Here is a 25,218-nt window from a genome sequence, read left to right on the forward strand (position 1 = left end):
TCCTCTCCGCCTGGGTCCCTTAAAAGCAGCAGAGGATCCCGGAGGAGCGAGGGTACCGGGATGCCAGGGTGATGGAGCGAGCGCGGTGCAGGCGGCTGGTGCGACAGTGTCCTCTGAACCCCAGCCCAGGTGTCCACTGATGCAGACCAGCCAAAGCAGCATGAAACCAAATGCAAAAAGAAATCACTGAGGGGGGAAAAGTGCAAGATGAGAGGTAAATATGTTTTTCATCGGGAAAAATAAAATAGAAACAACTGGCTTTATTTCATTTGAAAATCATTATTGTAAGTAGATGTCTAAAACTGGGGGCTGAAAAATACTAACATCTGAATAAAGACTGGTCTGACTCAAAAGCAGCACTGTGCTAAAAAGTCATATCGACAGAATTCAGGTGACTGAAGAAATTCCGAATTTTTTCTTTAGGCATTCACACCTGAAAAGAAATGTTAAATCTGCTCTTCTGTTTTGCTCTGTGCTGTTAGTAAGGTTGTCGAGAAGTAGCATGCATGCTCCTTTGGGGGGAAAAAAAGAAAGAGAAAAAGAGTGGCAGAACTGAAACCTAAACTGAGAATGTGGTAAACTGTCTGCAGTCAGGCATTTCAAATGCTCCCGCACCCCTGCTCTTGCAACTGTGCCATTTCTGCAGAAGGATTCATGACCTACTGAGCTGGAATGTCTGTTGACATCTGGTTGAAGTTACTGTAGCTGGTATTTGAGATTCAGGGTTTTTTTCCAGTTTAATTGAAACAAGCTGAGATTGTCTACACATTCTATGAATTGTTTCCACGCTCTTGACCATCCAGTCTCTCCAAAGGGTAATTCTAGGACTGCTGAATCTGAACGGGAAAAGAGGAAGCGCTTTGATAGTTCCAAAGTGCAGCCCTCCTGTGTGGGTCCTGCTGCCAGGGACAGTCAGAGGGGCTGGAAAACGGGACACGCTGCCTCTTGTCTATAAGACGCACTGAGACAGATGCTTTCCAACTATGATACTACTGATGTTAGTGTAACTGTAGGGTAGAATACTTGGGCTTCTGATTTACATCCTTGCAATGCTAGAGGACTTACAGGTGCTTTTGTTCACCCAGGTAAAATGAAAAACTGGCCTTTTGAGAATAGCTGCCGGGAGCTGTGACAAAGCAAGGGAGCGGAGGATCGCTCAGCAGGTTCTCAGCCGTCCCGAGGTGTGCGCCGAGGTGGGGGCTCAGCGACCGAGGATGGAAGTGCTGCGCCGTTCCTCGGTCTTTGCCGCGGAGGTGATGGAGGTTTTTGACAGGTCTCCCACTGACAAGGAGCTCGTGTCCCAAGCCAAGGCTCTGTGCAGAGACTACATCAACTCCAGGCTGATCCGAGCGGGTGTGAGCTGGAGCAAAGCCGAGCCCGGCACGCTGGTGCCTGGCGGGAAGCTGGCCGAGGTGTCCACCATCCTGCTGCGACTGGGTGAGTCCCTCAGACCTGGGGGAGCAATTCAGACCTGGAAGTGATGGGTGCCAAGAGGCTTTTCATGTGATGATACAGAGGATTTTATTCTCTGCTATTAGTGGTTTGGTTTTGCTGATCTTCCCTAAACGGCTCCTTTACCTGCGTTTCCCCAGTCCCTTGGAACACCGCTCAGCGCAGTGTTTCCGTAGAGCTACTTTTTCCTGAGGACTTGCAAGAACTTTAAAGTATGATGCAGTCCAAGAAAGCCCAACTGCAAACTAATATTACCTGCATAAGTTTTCACAGTAGTTTCAGTAGTCTTTCTCAACTTGGCATTTTAGCGGGTCTTGCAGTGTCTTCTCCAGACGCAGGTGACTTGGCTGCCGTGACACAACCCAAGTTTGGAATCTAGTAAGAGTACTGCTACTTCTAGACCTGGGCTTCATCCATTCCTCACCCAGCTGCAAGGACATTTAATTTGGAGGTAGTTGCTTAGACCATGTGCGTTAGAGATCTTATAAAAAATACTTTCAATGACAGTGTGCTTAATTTTCCTTTTGCCTACCTTAATTGCTCCGGAAGACGTGTGTTTCTTGCTTTTTGCTGGAGCAAGGAGGAGTTGGCTGACGTTGCCTGGCAGACTCTGTGCCAGCCCCTGTCACGGCCAGGTTAACGCCGAGGCTGCGGGGAGAGGGATTTGCAGGTTATGCCTGTGGGATGCTGTGTGAAGATGAGCTTGTGCCAGGAGCACCCTCTCGATGCCAGTGCTTGCCAGGCCTTTTACTGTAGGTTTGAACCTCCTGCCCAAGCCAAGCTGTTTGTCTTTTGGACTCTCGACTCCCTCATTCTTGGAAGCTGCTTCCAACATCCCTCTTGCCTTCAGGTATTAGCTGACATCTGGCTTGGAAACTACTGTGAGCATTTGCATCTGATTTAATTACATGAAAGCTCAAATAAGTCTGTTGAAGTAACCTTTAGCTGGGCCTAATCAACTCAGGACCAGGCTGAGCTCCCCACTTTCTTCCCTTTATTTCTACTTCTGTTTGATATTAGCACAAATTTCTTTTCAAGGCATAAGTGTGTTTCTTTTAGCTGACTTTTTTTCATTCATTCTTTTTCACTTTTTCTCTCCTATGCTGACTTCTGTTTTTGTTTCCAGTGGTTGTTTGGTTTCTTGGTTGGTTGGTTGGGGTTTTTTTGTTCTTCTCTCAGTCTCACTCCGTCTTTGTCTTCCATTTCTTCTCTGCCTGGGTTGGGGGTTGAGATTTGTTTGCTTTCAACCAGATCTCCTGTGGGTGGCCAGGAGCACGTTAAAGGGCAAGCAGGTGGCAGACGGGATCTGAAGGCGTCTCCTGGATGACTCTCCTGTTCCTTATTCATGTCCAGATGGAAAGCTTTGCCTGACAGTCTCAGGAACTTGGCACTTTCCCTGAGCAAATCTGTTTGGAGAGCGCCGTGTGGCACCCATGCCACAAGATGGGTGAGCAGTCCTCCTGATTAGGACAAAATGTTGTTTCTGAACTGTTTGTCCAGAAACGCTGCCTGCCACATGGCCTGTCATCTTCTTTTCTCCTTTGCTGCTATAACCTGTACAAGGCCAGGGGTATCCAGCCATCTGCCAGGAAATCCTTAGCTGCTCGCTAAGCAGTGCAACAAGCCAGGCCAGTTTTTTCTCCATGATAGAGTATTTCCGAGCCCTTTTGCACATGCCACGGCTGATGAGTCCGATGCGGTGGCCAGGGGGTTGGCAGAGGTGCTGGGCCCAGGCGATGTAGTTACAAAGTCCTGGGGAGGAAGACCTTGTCAGCTTAGGGAGGCTTAGCAGCTAATTTGTGCAATTAATGAGTCAGAGGTGGTAAAACCTAATGGTATGGCCACCCCAGATCAACCTGCCGTGTGTGACGGAGGTCTGGTTTATCTGAACTTGTCTCTCCTGTGGCCGAGACCCAGACAAGCATCCTTTCACCTCTGCACCGAGCTGCTGCGTGTGGGCACAGTCATTGCTGCCCTGCTTGTTCCTCTGCAATTACTGGAGGAAGGAGAAGCACAGAAATTACTCTGAATATAGCAAAGTGCACGGTTGGGCATCTGAACATGAGCACAGAAGACTGCCACCGAAATAACAGCGCTGCTGGAAAGGTCCTGGGGCAGAGTCACTGTGAGCCTGGAGCTGCTTTTCTTGCCCCGATGCTCTTGTCTGCCCAGTTGCTGCAGGGCAGGGCCTGCTTTAACAGCATGTGCGGCTCCAAACAAAATGCAAAACAAGTCCTGATCTCAGCCTGGGCCTGCAGGCACTGCTCATTAAAAGCTTTGTCGGTGGCAGGCTACCAAGTGCTGATCCCAGCTAACCACGGGCAGGGCTATCCCCGTTTCCTTGCGTTCACAGGGAAGCCTGTGTGCTCCCTGTGAGAAGAAAACAGCTGGTGAGTAGTGCAAGTCATTTTCCCTCTTATCAGGGCTGACCATGTGTTTGCAGTGTTTCCTCTTGCCATCACACTGTGTGGGACAATCCCACACACACAAAGGGCCCAGAGAGCTCGTCTATGGAATCCTGTAGAGCTGGGGTTTGCCGGTGCTGTGCTGAATGCCAGTTAAATGAATTAAGGATCAGTAAGTAGCTAATGACTCTGTAACAAGCTCCTGGCTGGCGTGGCATCTTTTATGTTCTCATAGAAATGAAATTTTCAGGAGGATTAGCTGCCCTCTGACGGCGACAAGCCGTCTGAGTCTTGCAGCGGGATGGAAGGCTGTTGTGACAAGTCTCCTCTTCCCCCAGGTGCTCCAGAGCATCCTTGTGCAGGAGAAGGATGCAGAGTGTCACAAATCTAAACCAAATAGGACTCTCCGTGCACAAAGGGCCTTGGTCTCATGCAGTGTTTGCACTGTGTAATGCTCCTACAGCAGCTGTGCAGCCCTCATTAAATATCTGTCAACACCTACAGAGAGATAAATCTGTTGGAAACTGGGCTTTATTAATTCTTCTGCTTAAAAATGGTTTGTTTTGCTACAGAGGAAAAGCTTTACCACTCTTGTCCAAGCTCCACAGCTCAAACATGTGGGAGTAGGTTCTCTGCTTGTCCTTGGTATTTCTGTCTGGGTCTTCAAGCCAGCCCAGCACCTCCAACCATTTCCCAGCTGGGGAGAAAACAACCTGGAACTAGAGGCACATGCCTGTGTGTGTTGGGAACCTGGGTGCTGGGAAGTCAGCCAGGCAAATGAACATCCCTTTAGTAATTTGGACAAGAGAAATAACTCCAGATCATCACTCAGTGCCTGTGCGAGCATAAAATAGCTGAGCTGATAGTCTCTTTGCTCAATTAATGCTGGGCAGCTCTGGGTGGATCCTTGCCTTTCATCAGCCTCCAGCGTTCTCGAGTCGCTCTCATCTTGAGGCTTTTTTGTACAAGTCTGATGGGGTGTTGAGAAAGGGCGTATCTCTCAAAAGCTTACGTAGATGTACATGCCTCCTTTTCACTTCTGAAGAAAAAGAGATGGCTTTGCTTGTCTGAGGCCTGTCTCATGTGCTGGAGGGAAGGCAGGCAGCCAGCCTGGGAACTTCATTTATATCCTGGATTACTGCAGCCGCACCACTGGTACGGGGCCACTGCCTGTCCCCAAACCCCTTAGGAGTCCCAGGCACAGGGGATATTAGGACGGCAGGGCGCTGGTGGCAGGAGGTCATGTCTAAATGACCTGAAACACACTGCTGCCTGTTTAAAATCCTGTGGAGCTGGGCCCAAGTCCCCTGGGCTGGAGGGATGTGTGGAGCGGCCCCAGCTGTAACTCTATACGATGAGAGCAAGACTTGGGGTTCTGTGTGCTGACTCCTGACTGTTTGTTTCCAGGGGATGAGCTGGAATACATTCGCCCCAATGTCTACCGGAATATCGCCCGCCAGTTAAACATCTCTCTGCACTCGGAGACGGTGGTGACGGACGCCTTCCTGGCAGTAGCCGCGCAGATTTTCACCGCAGGTACTGCGCCCTGACGGATCTGCAGACAGGGCTGGGTGGAAAGGAATGGGATGGAGCCACGTCTCCCAGAGAAGGCGTGTTGCTGGGATGGCCTGCAAGGTGGGGCCTGCTTCTGAAAGGGCCGTGGGCAGTTTGGCAGCATGCCCTGCTTTAATGGTTTAATGAGGGCTCCTCTGTGCTCTGTTGTTCTGGCAGGGAAATGCCCTGTTTTATAATCCTGACAGGTTCTTGCTCATTCCAGAAGGCATCTCCTGCCCTTCCTTGTTAGGAGGTGGTGTTATCTCATTGCACAAGGAGGTCATTCATTCCAAGCTCCTTTGCTCACCATTGGCAGCTGGAGAAGATACATTACATGGGAGTCTCCCCTGTTCCAGCTCACGCCACCGATGCCGGGAGCCAGAAGCAACTCATCACAAGGGAGTTCCTCTCTTCCTGGCTGTCTGTCCCACAGCAACAGCCACGGCTGCGATGGAGCTGCTGCTTCCAGTTGCTGCTTCTCTTTTCTTGTAGGCAGAGAGAGCAAGCCTCGGCCTTCAGGGCTCGCTGTTCCAGACAAGCAGGCGTCTGAGCTTTCTCACTGCTTAGGCCTGAATCACAGAATCATTTTGGTTGGAAGAGACCCTTGAGATCAAGTCCAACCATAACCTAAGTCTAGCACTAGACCCAAGAACCTCGTCTATATGTCTTTTAAACACCTTCGTGGATGGTGACTCCAGCACTGCCCTGGGCAGCCTGTTCCAATGCCCCACAGCCCTTTGGGGAAGAAATTGTTCCCCACATCCAACCTCAACCTCCCCTGGCAAAACTTGAGGCCATTTCCTCTGCTCCTGGCGCTTGTTCCTGGGGAGCAGAGCCCGACCCCCCTGGCTCCAAGCTCCTTTCAGGCAGTTCAGAGATCAGAAGGTCTCCCCTCAGTTCCTGTTCTCCAGCTGAACCCCCCAGGTCCCTCAGCTGCTCCCATCACACTTGTGCTCCAGCCCCTCACCAGCTCCGTTCCCTTCTCTCCACTTGCTCCAGCACCTCAAGGCCTTTCTTAGTGTGAGGGGCCCAGAACTGCCCCCAGGATTGGCGGTTTGTCCTCCCCAGGTCCCAGCACAGGGATGGTCACTGCCCTGGGCCTGCTGGCCACACCAGTGCTGGTACCAGCCAGGACGCTGGTGGCCTCTTGGCCACCTGGGCACACGCTGGCTCATGTTGTTCTGCTGCCTGTTCCCAGAGATAGTTGTGGTAAGGAAAGGTACACTCTGCACTGGGCTCCTGTGAGGGAACCTCAGCCTCCCCTGAAAGCATTGCCTGCCTGCCGTGGGGAATCAAGGGAAGAGAAACATTTGGCATGAAGAGATTCATGTCAGGCAAGCCCTCACACAGTTGTGGGCTTTCTGCAATGTCTCGTTGTATTGTCCATGGAAGGGACAGCAGGCGCTAGAGGCTGGAAACAAACAGACCAAAAATCCCTCCCCCCTCCTCCATAAGCCCCCCCTAAAAAACAACAAAAAAAAGGGGTGGGGAGGAGAAAACAAAGACAGTCACTTGCTGGCAGCATAGTAGTGTGAAAACACGGGATCCAGTGACACTGACATGGGAATGTCCCAGGAGGTCATGATTCTTGTTACGCTGGGAGTAGCTGGTATGGGATAGAAATCCAGGTTTCTGTTGTACCTTCAAATAGGCTTTGTCACCCAAATCCCTTGTATCTTCTCAATCAGCTATGCATCTGTATGCATCTGAACTGCATGGGAACCACTGACACCCCGGAGAAGCCGTGTGCTGACGTCCTGGACTCAGTTCTGAAGTGTGTTTTGGTGGGGAGCACAGATCCTCTCCAGAAACACAAGAGAATTGACCTCTGAGAGCTCAAGCAGGGCTCCTGGTGGGTTGAGCAGGGCAGATTCACTCCATGGAACAGGGAAACGGAAGCCGTGTCATAAGAAATAGATGGAGTTGGATTCCGCAGGTAGTAGTGCAGCCCTCATCCCTTCAGGACATGCCTGGAATGCAGATCGCCTTTTCGCTGGGCTGGCTTGGGAAGCTGTGGAGGCTCAGAAAGGAAGAGCTGGGCGAGTATGGCAGGAATGTCCAAGTGTGGCTCATTCAAAGTGCAGGCGCCCTGTCTTGTCACTTGGTGCTGAGCTTTACTGGCTTCAGGGCTTACAGGAACACAGAGGTCAAGTTTGCAGGCTCTGGTATTTTTGTTGCAGGTAAGTAGGTGATCTTCTTAGATGACTAGGGGTGACTACATCAGAACTGGCCCACCTCTGAAGCTGAAGGGGCACAGGGAATCAAGCCAGAAAGGCGAGTGGCCGCAGGTGCAGCAGCCTGTGGGTGCTGCTGTGCTGCATAGACGTGATGCCGGGGAGAAAGCTCTGCTGGCCTCTGCAAGTCCTGCGCTCCCCCGTGTATATTGAGAGTTAAATTTTTTGATGTTCTTCAGCTTCTCAGCTCAGGAGTCAAGTGAAAAGTGTGGATGGTTTCAAATACTTTTGTTGAAAGTAAAGCTGGAAAGTGTAACTCTTGGTTCTAAACTTGAGGTTTTCAGGGTAGTAAGAATGGGATCTGGGCTCAGCCTGTTGAGGCTGGTGATGCTGGAGATTTTAGGAACATGCTAGAAGCCCAGGCTCAATATCTGCTGCTGGTGCTGCCCCTCGCCTGGGGATACTGTGCTGCATAAACAGCTGGCAGCTGGCTGGCTGCACTGGGGGTGGATTCAATCCTTCCTGGTGCTCTATATGCTCTGTTTTTTCCTCTTCCTCATCTCTGCCTCAGAGCAACTAACAGGATAACCCGTGAGCAAGAAGCTGGAGTTGTGTATTCAACTGCTTTTTTTCAGGTCTTTATTGTGATTTCTCTTGCTAGAAGGCTGTTGAGTGGCAGAGGAGTTCGCTGATTTTTAACATTCCTGGATCCCAACTGCGGTCTCAAGACTCAGCATTTAATGCTAAATCCAGCAAATAGGAGTTGGATCTGACAGCAGACATTCATTCCTATTTTTTTTCACAGTTCAGAGAGGCTCTGAACTCTCTTCAAAGAGGCTCTTTTTGTGCAAAGAGAAACAGGAGACTCAAGTGCAGCTGGAGTTTTTATGCCAATTACCAACAGCTAAAGCATCTCATACTGTTTTTCACTGTCCAGTTTATTAAGAAAACAGCTACAGTCTGACACTGCAGTGCTTAGGCAGTTTGGGGAGCCCCATTAGTCGCTCGCAATGCCTTTCCAGCAAGGGAGTGTAGCATTTTGACCCTATGCTGCTGGTGAGGTTTTCTCCTTAATCTTTTACGTGACCTTCTTCCATACTCTGGTCTGGTTTCGAGTCTTCACACTGTAGCTCTGGCTGTGCCTATGTCCCGTCCTCGCTGTGTTCAAGTCGTGACTAAGCACAAGACCTTGCTGGACCTCTCAGGAAGGCGAGACTGAGGACATCTGGCATCCTTATTGGTCCTACTGCATGAGTGCATGGTGCCGTATTTGACTTTACAGCATTGTCTGTCCCAGTTATCTCAGGTTTGGCTTTTCTCTGGTGTAGCAAAGACAGCTTGAATTCCTATTACAGCTGAGAATATAGGCAGAAGGTGAGCAGCTCACAGAGCATGGTAAGGCTCAAGCAGTATCTTGCTTCCCTGTTGCTATATGATGTGTTAGCTATTCGGAGTGAGGAGAATCTGTCTGTGTGGAGCCTGGCACCGCAGAGCCCCAACCTGCTTTGGATGGTGAAGGATCTGCAGCAGCATCACCTCTGTGACAATAGCCCTGGTTCTGGTGTGGGGTCCAAAGCTGCTCTGCAGCCAGCAGAAGACTTTCCACTGACTTCAACAGGCTTTGGATTGGAGTCTGGCTGAGCTGGCATTCACATTAGCAGTTTAATTAAATCCCAGAGGGAAGGCGTCACTTGGTGGAAAAACAGAAGAAGAAAAGGGAGATGTATTTTCCTTTCCTAAAGCAAATAGATTCCTCCAGTTGGTAAAGGCTGCTAGGCATGAGAGCTCTCCCAAAGCCTTCATGTTGCGTTTGGGTGGGTTTGGGTGCTTCTCGGTTTTTAATCATGAGTTCTTGGGCTAAAGTGAACTTTGTACAGTGGATGTGCATGGTTGATGTGTTCTCAGGAGGAAACACTTTCCTCTGCAGGAGCAAGTGGTGTCAGAAATGCATCCCATTGCTTCGTCATCGCTTGGGCCTTATGAGTTGAGCTTCCTGCCTTGTGAACGTCCTTCTTGGCTTCTTTCTTTCTACCAGAGGAAAGTATATTGTGTCTGGCTGTATCCTCCCAGCAGCTGAAATGCAGCACTTGGTCATGTTTGTCTTAGGTCTGATTTTCAAGTTGAGCTCTGATGCTGAGCGGAGCAGAAGGAAGTCTGTGTGAGCAGCGCTGGCAGCGCAGTGCTCGGAGGCTCCGCGCACTCGAGTCTCGTGGCTTCTGGAGCTGCCAGGCAAGCTGATCTGCAGCAGCACCACTTTCAAGAGCGGTCTTCTCCTGCTAATTCATTTTCCCCTGGGCTCGCCAGTGTTTACATACCTTCGGCTCCATGGCTGGCATTCAGACTGCAACTTGTATTTCTAATTTTTTCAAATGTCAGCTCTTCATATTTTCCGTCTCCTTTTGTTCCATCTCTGTGAGCAGAATTATCAGAGCTTTCTCTGTTATGATCATTCCTTTCTGGACCAGTTTTCCATTCCCTCTTGTTAGCTCCTGTGCACAGTGGGAAGCTGTGGATAGGTTGTTTCTCTTGGTGATGAGCGCCTGTTTCACCCAATGTGGATGGCAGCTAGACCTGTGGAGGAATTTGCAGCAAGACAATGTGTCTTCTCATCTGCACTGACCACATGCAATTCCACCTTACGCTGAGGGATGCATCAAGCAAGTCTCACCCTGGCATGGGAATCACAGGGGGCAGAGGCACTGCCTGCTCAGTAGGTTGTGCTCCTCTACCCCTGCCAAGGGAGTCATAGAGAGAGAGAAGTTAACAGTCAGTGTCCTGGAAAAGAGTAGCTGGGGCTGCTTGGCCTGTTCCTGCCTGGCCTGGGGCTGGGTGGCTGCTGGAGCCCCCTGGGGCAGAGGGACCAGGCGTGGGCATTCAAGGTGAGGCCCAACCGCCAATACTGGGGGCAGTTCTGGGCCCCTCACGCCAAGAAAGGCCTTGAGGTGCTGGAGCGAGTGGAGAGAAGGGAACGGAGCTGGTGTGGGGCTGGAGCACAAGTGTGATGGGAGCGGCTGAGGGACCTGGGGGGTTCAGCTGGAGAACAGGAGCTGAGGGGAGACCTTCTGATCTCTGAACTGCCTGAAAGGAGCTTGGAGCCAGGGGGGTCGGGCTCTGCTCCCCAGGAACAAGCGCCAGGAGCAGAGGAAACGGCCTCAAGTTGCGCCAGGGGAGGTTGAGGTTGGATGTGGGGAACAATTTCTTCCCCAAAGGGCTGTGGGGCATTGGAACAGGCTGCCCAGGGCAGTGCTGGAGTCACCATCCCTGGAGGAGTTTAAAAGACACATAGACAAGGTTCTCAGGACATGGTTTAGTGCTGGAGTCAGGTTATGTTTGGACTCGATGATCCTTAGGGTCTCTTCCAACCAAAATGGTTCTGTGTATGATCTCGTGATCTCTGCTGTCTCAGGTGAGGAGCCCAACCAGCTGTCTCTGTCTTCTGCCTCCAGCAATGGCTGTAGGAGTTTCCATACAGAGAAACTGGGAGGGGATCTCCTCCTCTCTCACACCTGTGGCTCTGCCAGCAACAGGAATAACAGACTGAAAGATTGGCTTGACTCTGATAGTCATACTCTGTAAAGCAGAGGGTAATGTGAAGTGACTGCTGAGCCCTTCGCATCCATCACCATGATAAGCATTGGCCAACAACTTGCCCTCTTTCTGCTGTCTGTGTAAGAGGGAAAGGAGCTCTGTCCATTTACTGAGGAGTGTTCACCACACGCAAGTCCTGCAGCAGGTGCCACTACATAGCAGCTGTGACAGACAAGCTAGAGCTGAAGGGCTTTCTCTCCATCCTCTCTGGGAGGAGACACCTGGACCAACAGGTCTGTAGAGAAAACTGCTTTCCTGTGTTTTAGGGAAACCGTGGGTCTATTGAGCTTTTATTTTGCATAGGCTGTGGATGCACTTCTCTGTTAGGAGGAGAAACTTGGGTTTAAGATAAAGTTAGTGAAGACTGCAGCAGTCTTTCTCTACCAGGGTAGCCTCAACCCCCTATCAGTTTGTTACTACCATGTAAATATCTTAAAGCTAATGGACTTGCTTAGAATCATAGGATCATTTTGGTTGGAAAAGGCCTTTAAGATCATTGAATCCAACCTTTAACCCAAATACTGCCAAGCCCACCTCTAAGCCATGTCCCTAAGGACATCATCTATGAATCGTTTAAACCCCTCCAGGGATGGTGACTCCACCGCAGCCCTGGGCAGCCTGTTCCAATGCCCCACAGCCCTTCGGGGAAGAAATTGTTCCTAATATCCAATCTAAATCTCCCCTGGTGCAACTTGAGGCCGTTTTCTCTTGTCCTATCACTTGCTGCTTGGGATAAGATCCTTAAGAGCGAGCGCTGTCAGTAGAAGCTTGGGAAAAAGTCAGTGAACTCTTCCCTGGATTTCTGGGTAACTTTGGTCCACATAACTCCAGATGCAAGGAGCCACATTTCTGCAGGGATGGATGATTGTAAAAACTGGCTCACACTAAAGCTGCATGTGAGCCAGCTGAGGCTCTGGTCCAGGAGGCTGTGGTCAGCAAGAGGTAACCCCTGAAAGCCTCTTAATTGAGTGGAGAGGTATTGACCTGCAGGAGAACAGCCGCTTTCTTGCCAGGAGAAGGCCTCTGTCTAGTGTTTTCTCATGTGGTTTCATAGCCTCTTCCTGGCTCGTTCTGCTGGCTCTCATGGTGACATGCAATGTGAGAAAGACAGATAAATGGTGTGAATACCACACCGGCAGTGAACTTCCTGAGTGACAGCTCTGGGGAAGGGACACCGCAGGGCCTACTTGGAAAATAAAACCAGAAAAAGAATAGCAGCCAATTTAGCTATATTAATAACTTCCTCTGATCTTGGAGATAGTGCTGGTGAAGGACAGAGTATCACAGGAGACTCCGAGCTACTGCTGTTCCTGTTGCTACAGAGCCTCACAGAAGGATCATCTGTAGCTTTTGATCTTCCGTCACCCAGGAGTGAACAGTGGCTTTTTCAGAACACTGAATTGTTTTATTTCGGTATAACAAGCCATTCCTGTGGCTGACGTTTGAACAGCTTTTCTAAAGTTTAGGAAATGCCTTAAAGCATTACTGTGAGTGTCCCTTTAGAGGCAGTAAGTGGAAGGATTGTGTAAAAGCTCTGAAACCTGCAGTTGTTGTAAATGACTGCAGTGTGAACAGGCGTGAGGAGTCTGGAGCTCCATCCCAGACAGATGGATCGGAGTATGTGGGAGTGCGAGGAAGGAAAGAAGGAGACCCTTCATTTAAATTGTAGCTAAGGTTTTGCTTTCTTAGCTCATGGATTGCTGAGCACATACAGTGTTTTGGTTGTGTGTTTAACCCCTTCTGGTCTTTAGATCTAGTGACTGAACTAACCTTTCCTTTGTCTCACCTGTTTGTTTATTTGTTGCAACTCAGCACAAATGGTTTTGTGTGATTTTTAAATACTGAAACTTCACCTGGCTTCTGGCTACATTTGGGAAAGGCCTTGGACAGACTCCATAGAGACCTAACACGGTAAAATGCTTCACAGTATGCTTGTCAGGTACGGCAATTTTAGGCTGAAAGAGTTGGGGGTGTCCAGCTGGAGAAGAGAAGCTCCAGGGAGACCTCATTGCAGCCTTTCCGTACGTAAAACAGGCTGATAAGAAAGATGGGGACAGACTTTTCAGCAGGGCCTGTTGTGGTAGGACAAGGGGTGATGGTTTTAAACTAAAGGAGGGAGATTCAGGCCGAACATGAGGAAAGAATTGTTGTCCCTGAGGGTGGTGAGAGCCTGGCCCAGGTTGGCCAGAGAGGTGGTGGATGAACCATCCCTGGAGACATCCCAGGCCAGGCTGGACGGGGCTCTGAGCAACCTGAGCTGGTGCAGATGTCCCTGCTCATGGTAGGGGGTGCACTGGGGGAGCTGGGAACAGCCCTTCAAGCCAAACTGTTCTGTGATTCTGTGATTCTATAATGAAGTAAGGGAGGGAATTAAACTTCCTAGTGGATCCAAAGCAAATCCAGTGCTGTTGTTCTGAGATAGTTCTTCAATATGGGTGCAGAAGTGACATTTCCATGTCACTGGGCCTGACAAAAGCCCAATGAGAGACTGCAGGCTGCAATGTTCAAGCACAGAGGATTTATGCCCAGTGGTGTTGGCAAAGTCTGAGGGAGACCCAGGGATGCTGGCTGGTATCCAGAACTGAGCTGGAGCGCTTACCGCCAGCACTAACAGGGGGATGACTGCTGCTGGGACAGCTTCCATGGGGCGTTTGCTGCTGACAGGTCAGTCTAGTAGGAAGACTGTTTTCCAGGAGATTAGATGACTGACTGACACCCCATCCCTGTGCTGCCTTCCATGGGATAGGACATGCAACGTTAAGTATTGTAGACAGAGTGGCAGAATTCTTGAAGCCACCTGGTTTTCAGGTGGAGACTGAGATGTACTTCTCACATCAAGGAGGAAGCCATCCCTCTTGGCCCTAGAGCCTCCCCTCCCTTGTTTGCTCTTGTGTCATGGTAGAACCAACTGAAGATGCTTATCTCATCTGCTCTGTGTTCCACATTGCTTTGTTTTAAGGGTGTTCAAGAGTTGTGCTGGTGACAAAAATCCTAGGTTGCTCAAACTCTTTGAATTCAATCACCTCCTGTGCTGCACATGCATGGCTGAAAGTTACCGGCAATATAAACCGTGGTGCTGCACAGCTTCCCAATTTTGGTGGTGCCTTTGGGCTGCTTTCTCCAAAGCTGTGCACCCAGTGCTGAGAGGGGGTCAAAGTGTGCCCAAGTCAGACTGTTTAATCCTGTTTCTCCAGCTGGAGAGGTTTCCCCAGTCCTGTTTCCATCATATTTCTTTTCCCCCATGGTGCAGAACTGCGGCTGCACCTGAACCAGAACTGCATGCATGTGGCGTGGGCATATGTGATGAAGAAAAGCTGTTTCCCTTGATTATTCAAGACTGAGCTCTGTGCATGTGTAGATTTGAATTACTTTTCTTCTTTCCACAGGCATAACGTGGGGCAAGGTGGTGTCCCTGTACGCTGTGGCAGCGGGGCTGGCGGTGGACTGCGTGCGGCACGCACAGCCAGCCATGGTTCACACCATCGTAGACTGCCTGGGAGAGTTTGTCCGCAAGAGCTTGGTGACTTGGCTGAAAAAGAGAGGAGGCTGGGTAAGAGATGCTTTCTGATCAAGCTTGCTTCCACACATGCAGACCAGAAAACATGCCAGTTGATGAAAGAGTGCCCTCTCTGCAGCTTTATGCAGAAAAACATTGAATAAGATTCTCTTCCGAAGCCCCATGGCCACCACTGTCCTGCTTACACCTGTGTTAGACTCAGCATAACTCCGCTGCTGCCTCGTGGTCCCGGCCTCGGCAACATCAGCCACTCTGGTCCTCAGACTAATTCAGTCCTGACCCACCAGAGCCTCTTCTGTTCCTGACCTGAATGTCTCTGGAGCTGCCAGCCAGCCATAGTGGGATACTGCAAACAGGGGTCACTATCTCAGGGAGTTGTTTTCTATAAACTGAATGAGGCCTGCCAACTTATTTCCGTTTTCATCGACTGCCCCACAGTTCCTCAAGTCTAAGCTTAGTATATTAATGTGACTTCCCACTTTAAGGAATTCTAGAGGGTTTTAACAACCCTGGTGGTTTGTGCCATTCCCTGACCTGATCCACGAATAGCTTCTTGTGATGTAGCTCAAACTGTAGCTTATCTATGGTTTGAAGGGCACTCATCACACCCATTGAGAGTAGGAGGGCTCGTGGCTCTATCACTGCTCAGAGACCATGGGTGAGGGAGGGTGCTGCTCTGCATTGGAGGGTGGCTCCGTATCATGTGGCTTTAAGCATCTAATCTCTTTGGTGCTCTCTATACGCAACGGCAAATACACTGCTCCTGTGAAGGATGGTTCAGAACAAGAACTTTGCTGCTGCGCAATAGCTGAGCATGTTTCTCATGGCCTCCCCATAGCCTGAGGTGATGGGCTATGGCAGCGGCTGCAGCCAGGTGGTGGGGGTGTGTACCGGGGTCTCTGTGCCCGCCTGGATCCAGATGCACCTTGGAGCGACGCACCTAAAAGCACTTTGGTGTGCGGCCTGGCAGATGCTGCCTGGAGCTAAATATCGCCATATGACACCACTGATCTCACGGGACGTCTTGTTCCCAAGGCATGTGCTCTTTGCAGATGGAGCCACGGCAGCAATTTCCTGCCTTTCCAAGAAGGGATATTTATTCCTGAGCTGTTGGGAACCAGTCAGGCTCCCCACCCCACACACACCGGGGTGGCTTCTTCCAAACCAAGTATTGCTCCTCTGTGCTGAGACCTCCCTCTCACCTGTGCCTGTAGCTGATGCAGCCACCTAGTTTCTGCAGGAGTGAAGGCACCTTTTGGATGGAAGGCAACTGGAAAAGTAGCTTTGTTCTGATTTTGCATCTCTTGCATTTACAAAGCGTCATTTCCACCTTAGATCATCTCTAAAACTCTGCGACCTTGAGGCCAACTGGGTCAGGGAGCTGTTTGGCTGGGCCAAAAAGTCACCTTTGACTTGAATGCCCTGACCTGTTTAATTTTGTGTCCACACAAACAATCCTACCAAAGTAGGTGAAGGAAATCCTGGGAAAGCAACTGATTAAGTAGCACTGTTCCTGCCTGTGAAATCTCTGCCTCAGTATCATTTGAGGTTTATTTTAACTGGGTACCTGTAGAGCTGGTTGAAATGTATTCTCTAAAACATTTTTTCCTTTGGAAAAAATCTGGTTTCATTAAAATTGAAATGTTGCACAGGAATGTGCCTCTTCCTAGTCTCCAACTAATATTTTTCCTTTGTTTTGGTAAAACATGCATGTTCTGCTAAGTTGACATCTTGGTTTAATTTTTGTATCACATTATCAGAGTTGAAAACAGGGCGTTTTGGTAGCTCCAAATGGGTATTTCTGCAAAGTTTGTTGCATAGCAAACAAACCACAACCCCTGTCCCCAGACCAGAAGTGGCTCTTTGCAGCTGAGATAAGCCCCGTCCGCTGCAAACTCCTCTGCCCGTCGTCCCCTTTGGGCAGCAAACGCATTTCGACTGGAGCTGCGGAACCGGTGCCGCTTGCTCTCAGGATCTGGCCCTAGGAAAGGGAAGCCAATCTCACTGCCACCAATCAAACAAACCGACTGTAACAGCTGCCGGGTTGTGCTGATTACAGCCTGTCTCCGGTACCCTTATCCACAATGTTAGGCTGCAACAAGGAGATATTTTCCCTTGAGAAATGAGTGGTTCCTTCAGTCTGGTGAAAGGCTGCTTAATTATCTTGCCATCTTGTGCTGTGCTTCCCTGAGTGTTCTTCCTCTTGCTCCAGGCACTGCAGCGTGACACTTCCCAGCCTTGTTCACAAATGGGCCGGAGAAACCAGCTCTGCATGGGGACCCTTTCATCTGCTGCCTGCCTGGCTGTTGGCAGCTTTTCTTGGCGTGGAGCCCTTATTTCCCCCGTGCACATGGCCCCCGTCTCTTACACATCAGCTCAGGTTGTGGCTGCCAAGAGGAACCACCTTACCCTCTGAGGTTTTCCTGAAAAGCCGCTGTGGGGACCTTGGAAAGGCATTTGGAAGTCTCCACTCAGCAGCAGGTTCCCATACTTCTTCCATAGGGTGGAAAAAGCCTCTACCCCCCAAAGCCCAACCCAAAACAAATCTCCTAAGAGACACAAGAAATTTTCAACCCTTTGAGGCATCGTCTCTCCCTGGGGAGAGTTTGCAGCCTCAGAAGTGGCTTTACAGTAGAACAGAACAATGATTATCTTTTTAGCAGCTGTTACATACATTTGCTAGCAAGAAGAGCATGTGACTTGAACTTGTTTGAATAATTAACAGCCAAAGATCAAACTGCTGTTGCAGGAGTTTATCAATGCCCCGCAAGACTCAAAGACCTGCTTTATTAACTAGCTTTGAAATGTTCAATTCCAGTGCCTTATCAGGTATGCTTTATTTGGATAACAATAGCTAAGGCGATTGTTAAACAGCTGAGCAGTTTTGTTTGTCTAAGCAAGCACCATACACATCTGTAAGTGGTTCTGGCTCCAGCTCCTCTGGAGAGCTGCAGAGAGGTTGTTGCCTTTGGCAGGGCATAGCGCAGCTCTAAGGAGTTCACGTTTTCTCAGCTGGAAGTTAACCCTCTGCACCTATAATCAATCCAGCGTGCATACTGGGGCCTTATACTGGTTCACGTGAGGCACTCAAGCCCTTCAAAGCTTAGGTTTCTTATTGATCAGCTACGCTAACATCTGCATATGTTATCAGACAGCTTCTTGCACGTCATGACTGAAAAGGCAGCTTGACATAACCCTGTTTTAGGGACATGCTGGTCCCTAAACTTGGACAGATTTAATCAGTTCAGACATTCAAAAATGCAAATAGGGTGAATTTGCTAAGCCATCACTGACAGGATTTAGGCAGACCCATTTTGCTTTCCTCCACAGTACAGATGAAGGACTTGTGACCACCAGTACCACATTGCAGCATCTCCTGTTGCTGCGTGGGAGCTGCTGGCAACAGATCTTTGCTCCAGCTATGACAGTGGAGTTGGTTAGCGTGGCTGCATTTGCTTATCAGACACAGCAGTTTGTCCTTTCAGTTCCCCTTTTGTTTTCTTCCAGTTATTCCCAAGGTCAGTCAGGCTCACCCATATCTTGAACACAGGCGGAAATACTGGAAAATATTATTGGAGTATTCAGCAGCTCGTGTCCCGTTCTAGGGGAGGAACGTCCTAGATTTGAGAGCCTGACTTCCTCTGCTTTTGTTTTCCCCACCAGAAGATGCAATTTTCTATCATCTGCTTCTGTCCTGTTCACTTTACCCTCCAGGTATTTTCCACCTTCTCCTCCCAATGCCAGCTGAGATCCTGTCTTCATTAATCTGCTGGATTGTTATTGGTTTGTATTCATCGCAGACCAGCTCCTACTCTTGTTAATACTTGAAACCAGCTGCCCAAGCAATCTTTAAATCTGGCCCACACGTCTGGGAGGCATCTCTGCCAACATACATATTTCCACAAACAAAGCTTGCATTGCTTTAAATTTAAATTGGGGGTTGGCTTGCTTGAATGAGTTCCAAATAAAACATTAAGGCAAGAGAAAAAGTGCAAGAAACTTGAGCTGATATTAAACAGGACAACCTCTGGGAAGCATCTTGCTTTACAGAGAAGGATGAGAATGCTGGTATTGCCAAGGCTTCCTAGCTCTTTTGAAAAGGGGAAGAATGGGGTTTTTTTATTTAGCTATTCAAAATGCAAAATGCTTGACAATCTTCCCATAGAGCTTCTTTCCCCAGAGGTGGCTAAAAAGGGGGGTGCTTCACCTTGTTAATGCAGAATGAAGCAAGTGTGTTTCACAGAGCTCTTGAGCCTGATTTACTAACTTGCAGGGTATGGACGTGTCAGAGCAAGTGTTTGTGGCTGCTAGCGGTGCTGCGGCAGTGGTGGCATAGGGCTGTGGGGTCGGGAGAGTCCCCAGCGGTGGCTGGTGTGGCTCAGGGCATCTCTGATGATCTCTGTTCCCTCCTCATTAGGCAGACATCACAAAATGCGTGGTGAACACTGACCCCAGCCTTCGCTCCCACTGGCTCGTGGCTGCTGTTTGCAGCTTTGGGCACTTCCTCAAGGCCATCTTCTTCGTCCTGCTGCCCGAGAGATGAATCTGAGCCTCCAGCTGCAGCCCCCCGGCCCCATCTCCTCCCTGGCTCCAGAAGCAGCGGTGATGACAATCTCCGAAAAGGAGGAGAGAAGAACTGGGACAAACACAAGGCTTGTTCTCCTCTCCCTTCAGCTGGGAGCAGGTGACCAACCCCAGGCTCCTTTTTGCAGCCACAGGAGCCTCTCTCACCATTAATTCCTTGTTTCCATGGGTCGCCTGTGTGTGGCCTGGACACTGCCGGTCCCTGGGTGCACTGCCTGCAGCAGCGTGTCAGACATCCTGGGCTGTCGGACATCTCTCTGTTCCTTATGGTTGTGTTGCATGCTTATCCTCATGCCAGGCAGAGGGGAGGAGGGAAGGGATATTATTTGAAATAGGATAGAAAATAGGAGAGGGGGAGAGTCCCTCCTTCACTCCATGTGAGTCCCTTTTCAGTCCTCAGACTCGCTTTGCATCAGTTCTTGTTACATTTGTGCTTAAGCCCCATCTCCTCCTTTATACCCGACTCCAACGTGGTGGGCTCTCCCCACAGCACGGTGGAGGTGATAATGCAGCCATGGGTTTTCCACGTGATAAGAACAAACACACTGTTGTCAGATGCTTCTCCCCAGTGCATCTTGGACATCAGGGTGATGTGCAGGAGGGGAGGGTGGCGGCGTGTGATGCAGTCTGCAAGTGTATTGCATTGATCCCTCTTGCTGTGCCCACACGCCGTTCCAAACAGCAGAGCGAGGTGCCATTGCCTTCAAGCAACAACCTGGGACAGATATTTGTAATGAAGAAAAGCCTTTTCTCCTCTGAGATTTCGTCAGAGCTCAGCACGTGAGTAGGAAAGGCCGGGGGCATGGGCAGGAATTAGGGAAACAGCAAGTGAACTGTCTGGTGGTGTGAAGCGGAAAAGCTGTGTCAAAAGTAGCTGATTTATGTTTCTCCTTTAATGTGTTCAGAAGTACAGCTCGCAGTTATCTTTGCGGCAAACAATAAAAGAAAATAGGTGGTGTTTCACTGTTGCAAAGGGTATTGTATTTGTTTCCAGAGTTAAAAATTCCAAAAAAGGCCAGAACAGTGCTGAGACAAACACTCAGACCATGCTAAAAATACTTCAGCTTTTCCCCTGGTAGAACATGTTAATGTGTTAAAACCACAGCTCGCCTGGGTCATGTGAGTTTAACCCACGTTGGTACCATGTCAGAAACGTACTGTTTTCACCGACAGAGCCAGAGCTCGGCGGGCAAACTCGTGGAGCTTTTTCTCTGCCAAAGCCTTGCGGGAGACACCTCGTGTGTTGCCTTGCTCCTGAGAGCGTGGAGTCACAGGGATACACTTCTGGATTAAGAACATGTGGCATTATATGAGCTTTTTTATGTTTTATTTGGTTGGTTTTGTGGTTTTTTTTGTTGTTTCATTTTTTTCTATTGATTTCCCTCCCTGTATTTAGTGGAGGCTTTACCGTTCCCATCCAGAAGTTACAAATGGGTTTGGCAATAAAGCAAAGCCCTTGCTTTTGGGTTATATCGTGTGACAGGTTTCAGCTAGCAGCTGGTAGTGCTGTGCTGACCAGCGAAGGATGCGGAGGGGTTATCCCCTTAGCTGTCCTGCTTTTCCTGGGCAAGCCTTTTGCGCTTTTTCAGATGCCTCGACACGTGGATACCCAGCTCAGCGTTACCCCTCGTGCTACATCCGCTTTACCACTTCAGTCTGCTAGTATTTTTTCAGTAGTAAAGTAATTCTTGTGGAGCAGAACCTGCCCCGCTGTTCCCAGTCCCCCAGCACTAACACTCACCAAGAAGGGAAAAGCCTCCTGTTCCGGATCGAAGCTGCCTGTGCTGCCTTGGATAGTGTCTAGATGGACTCTGGGTACACTATTAAAAGTTGGGGGGTTTGTACTGGCAAAGTTCCCCATGTGGATGCAGCTGATGGTGCCCTGAGGTTGGTGCATTTGTGTGTGTGCGAAGCTTGCAGCAGTTTCCCAAGTAAAACCAAATTGCCAAAGCTATATATATATATATGTATATAATTTTTTCTCTTCCTGACTTAATTACATTAGCACTAGGGGTTTTGCTGACACCTCTCCCACTTGGGATTTTCTTCCTTAGATTCCTGATAGATCCAGCTGTGGAAATTTAAACCAGGTGCAGTGTATGTGGTGAGCTAAACCGGTCACGCTTTGAGCAGCACAGAGGGCTCTCCCCTTGTCTGCAGTGCATCCAGCACAGGCAGCAGAGGTTACTGCAGGGGGATGCAGCTGTGTCTTCTCAAAGGAGCTCCTCAGAAAGGAGACATTGGCTTTCTAGAAGTACCCTGGTTGTGTGCAGACTTTGGGACGGTTTTGCAGCTCGCCAAGTCCAGCTTGCCTTATCGTGCCTGGTGTTTTGTGAAGCGCATGTGAGTGCATGGCACGAGCTCAGCTGGACACTGGAGCTGCCAAGACCTTTCTCAATTTAGATGCTGTTTTGAAATGTAATACTTAAGGCTATGACTGCTTTTTCAGTAAACAAGTGATATCAGAGGGACTATTAAGGAACTTAAATAGTTAAATGCGCCAATTAAGTGAGTTTAACAAAAAGATAATGATAAGCCAAGTAAAGCTGCATTGGTGGAATGGAATGTGTGTGGGTGGGAAGGGGCTTACAGAGGCAGACAAAGGCTTGGTCTGGAAACTGCTGATAATGAAGAGGTGGCGGAGCTCCCCACAAACAGGTTTTAGACTTCTCTGGCTTTCCTCTCCTTGCAGTTGTTAGTCCCTGCAACGTATATATTGGAGCTGAACAGTGTGCTGCTTGTCTGGCACTTAGTGTTCAACCAGGATGATGCTTTTACCCTACTCACTCCTGCAATAACCACGTCGGCACCAGTCCTGCTACCAAAATAAACAGCAAGCAGAATTGTGCACACTGCTGTGCATTTGGGAGACAAGTCTCGAGCCTGATCCAGCCAAGTATTTATGTTGTGTTCCATTTTAGTCGTAATATTTAGGCATTTCAGAGTACTTCCAGAGGCCCTTTACAATCTCAACAGTTCTGTGGCTCTGTGATTCTTCTTTTCTGTCTTCTCTTTTGGCCAGTCGTACTTGATGTGAGACATCGGGGTTGGTTGTTTATTGCCCCAATAAACATTTTCCTTTTATATGATGATTGGTGATGGTCCTAGGAGCATGTCTGATTTATTCAGCTGTTTAAGAAAACCAAGAGTGTAAGTACCAAGGTTAGTATTATTATGCTTCTTCATATTAAAAGCCTGGCTTTTGTTCCTCCTCCAGCATCAAAAAATGAAAATCCTCAGACTAGCCATCTCATACTTTTTTCTTTCCAATTCTCTGCTTGAGAAAACTGCTGGTAGAGAAAGTTGCCTTAATTTGTTTTTAAGCTGTTTTGCTCACGTTTAACGTTCTAAGTGAGCCTTGCCTGTGCACAGACTGTCTCGGGGGGTTGCTCCCTGTTGCCTGTTGCCCACAGGGGTATGGCAGTCACTTAGGGGGTAGCAGGAGGTGGGAGGAGGGGTTGGAAATGGGTAAACAACATCTGAGGTATTTTAGTGGATGTGGAATATTTTGCAGATGGGAGCAGCCCATTATTGCAGTGGGGATTGTCGAGGTCAGAGAGTTGAGCCTGGAGGAACCTGAGCTCCAGATGAAGAACTTGCTTCAGTAAGGATTATCCCACTCTCCCCAGGCGCCGTCCTCATTCTCCTTTTGTTTGGAATAGACATACATTCCGCCAATGGAAATACTTGCTTTATCAAAAAGGTAGGGAGCAGAAACGCTGTCTTGGCTTGGGTATTTCAATGACGGGCGTTTGAGCAATGCTTATCGTGTCCTAGATGTGACATTGCTCCAGCCACTGCCTGGCTGAGACCTCTCCCTTGTCACACGTGGGCAGCAACCAGAGAAACCGAAGCGGGCTCAGTCTCGCAGAAGATGTCACTTGTGTTCCTGCACTGCTTTTTCTCCTGTAAATGGAAAGAAAACAATCTGTGAAGCCCTTAATTTATCAGACTTGCATTTGTATAACACACTGAGGTGCAGGACAATAGTGTCAGGGAGTGACATTGAGGCTGCCTGGAAAGTTGTAATACCAAACTTCCTCATGTCCAGACTTGTTGAGGCCCTGAGAAAAAGCTTTGCCTGTTATTTTTTTTTATCCTCCTTTTAATGTGTAAAGTCCGCAAGTGGTTGTTTGGGGTTTTTTTTGTGCACATTAAACTGAATATGAAGCAGGTTTTGAGTCTCTTAGGCGACTTTCTGAAAAGACCAGGCCCAATGGCTTTGCCAAGAGCCCTCTTGATGTGTCTCTTGTCAACATGTGACTCCTTCGATTTCTTCACTCTTGTTGCATTTTAAAATCCCTATATATCATTTTTATGGGCATGAATTTGCCACAGATTAATTATTCTCTTAAGGCAACATGAAAACAACGCATGCTACTAAATTAAGGACAAGAAAACAGCGATTTAATGTACTTCTGGCAGAGCCTATAAATTTCTTCCGTGCAAGTTGTTTGACAGGCGGAATTTAAATACTCCCTTGGAAAAGCCTGTAACCTCTTTAACTGTGAGCATTTTGACCCACTGGGATTACATGCCCCTAGCACAGCTAAACAGAGTGATCCTTGGTTGAACTTTACACCGTCACCCAGGACCTGGAAGTGCATTGCACGTTCAAGCAGGGGCTGTGGGAAATAGGGGCTCCCGGGTCAATCACACGACATGCGGCCCGTGTCCAGGCGAGGTCAGATGGGAAAAAAGCTTCCTCTCTCACAGAAAGGGGAAATAAAAATATAAAGTGTTGGGAAGGGAATTTCCAGCTTCCTTACAAGCATATTTCAGAGCTTTAGCTGAGAAGAAACTTCATTCCTCTTCTCTGCCCATAGACCAACAGACAGCAGTTGAGATTGTCTTCTCCATCACTGCGGGAAGGCGTGATGATACAGCTCTACTTATGTCAAATACTGAGTTGTGAAGCCAAGCTCAGAAAGCAGCACTGAAGAGATCACTCCCCTGTTGTTTAGAATTTCCACTTCTGGCCCTATTTCATGACCTTCACTCACACTTTTGTTAAGCTCCATGTTTAAGCAAGATAAGGTATGTTTGGTGCATGTTCTACCTCCAGAACAGCCCCAGCCACTGCGGGAACAGGACTCGCATTGGGCTTGAGTCCCTTTCAGTCAACTGAAGGGCAACTAGTTTGGACTGGGAAGGACTATGGGCAGTACCAAGGACCTTCATCATCATCACTAATCTGGTGGGATCTTTGTCAGCTCTCTCTGTCCCGCAGCACCAGGTATCTCACCCAACTTGCATGAGGCAGGAGCTGGAGTTGCTGCTGCCAGTCCCTGCAATGCAGGCTCATCCTCCTGATGCTCTGTGACATTGTCCAGGTAATGTAAAGCCACTTGAAATTTGAGTTTGAAGCCCTCTCAGTATCACAATGTCACCTTCTGTGAGTCAGGGAGTGCACAGCTGCCGCCATGGGACAGTTTGTTCCTGTTTCCCATCAGAACTGAGCCTGGATTTTCTGACAATCCAAGAAGGGAATTAAAAAAAAAAAAAAAAATTGCCTTTTATTTTGATCTCCTTGACACTTCAAAAGAAAAGTTATACCACCGGTAAGCTGCTAGAACATACTTTGCTCTCAGTTCCTCAGCCAGGAGGTGGCCAGACTGCCCTTTTTAAGCCCGGTGAGCTTCTGCCAGCAAAACCCCTTAGCCGTGCTGTCAGACTTTCCCTCTCAGTGCTTGAAGTGCAGGATTGCTGCCAGAGTTCCTGGGGAAGGCTCTCTGACCCCCCCAGAGGGAGTCTTCCCCAGCAGGTTGTTCTCTCTCCCAGAGAAGTCACCCCTTTCCAAAACGTTGGGTGCTGTGGCACAGTTGGGTGCCGCAGAAAGTACAACCGGCATTAGAAAGAGAGCAAACAACCCCAAAAGTCTTGTACTGTGTTGTGTTCAAAGCCTCTCCTGTCTGCTGCAAGGGCTTGGGTTCCCGCCGGTACT

At 49.0% G+C, this 25,218-nt stretch overlaps 1 protein-coding gene across 1 annotated transcript; it reads left to right on the forward strand.

The window, feature by feature from the left end:
- Positions 1 to 64: 64 nt before the first annotated feature.
- Positions 65 to 21,056, forward strand: BOK (BCL2 family apoptosis regulator BOK). The gene is made up of 5 exons (XM_080349607.1): positions 65 to 214; positions 1,086 to 1,437; positions 5,265 to 5,393; positions 14,560 to 14,723; positions 19,108 to 21,056. The coding sequence occupies exons 2-5, from the start codon at positions 1,215 to 1,217 to the stop codon at positions 19,231 to 19,233; spliced, it is 642 nt and encodes a 213-aa protein (XP_080205733.1). The 5' UTR covers positions 65 to 214; positions 1,086 to 1,214; the 3' UTR covers positions 19,234 to 21,056.
- The last annotated feature ends 4,162 nt before the right edge of the window (positions 21,057 to 25,218 follow it).

Source organism: Nesoenas mayeri (genome assembly GCF_963082525.1).
Source record: "Nesoenas mayeri genome assembly, chromosome: 9".
Taxonomy (NCBI): Eukaryota; Metazoa; Chordata; class Aves; order Columbiformes; family Columbidae; genus Nesoenas; species Nesoenas mayeri.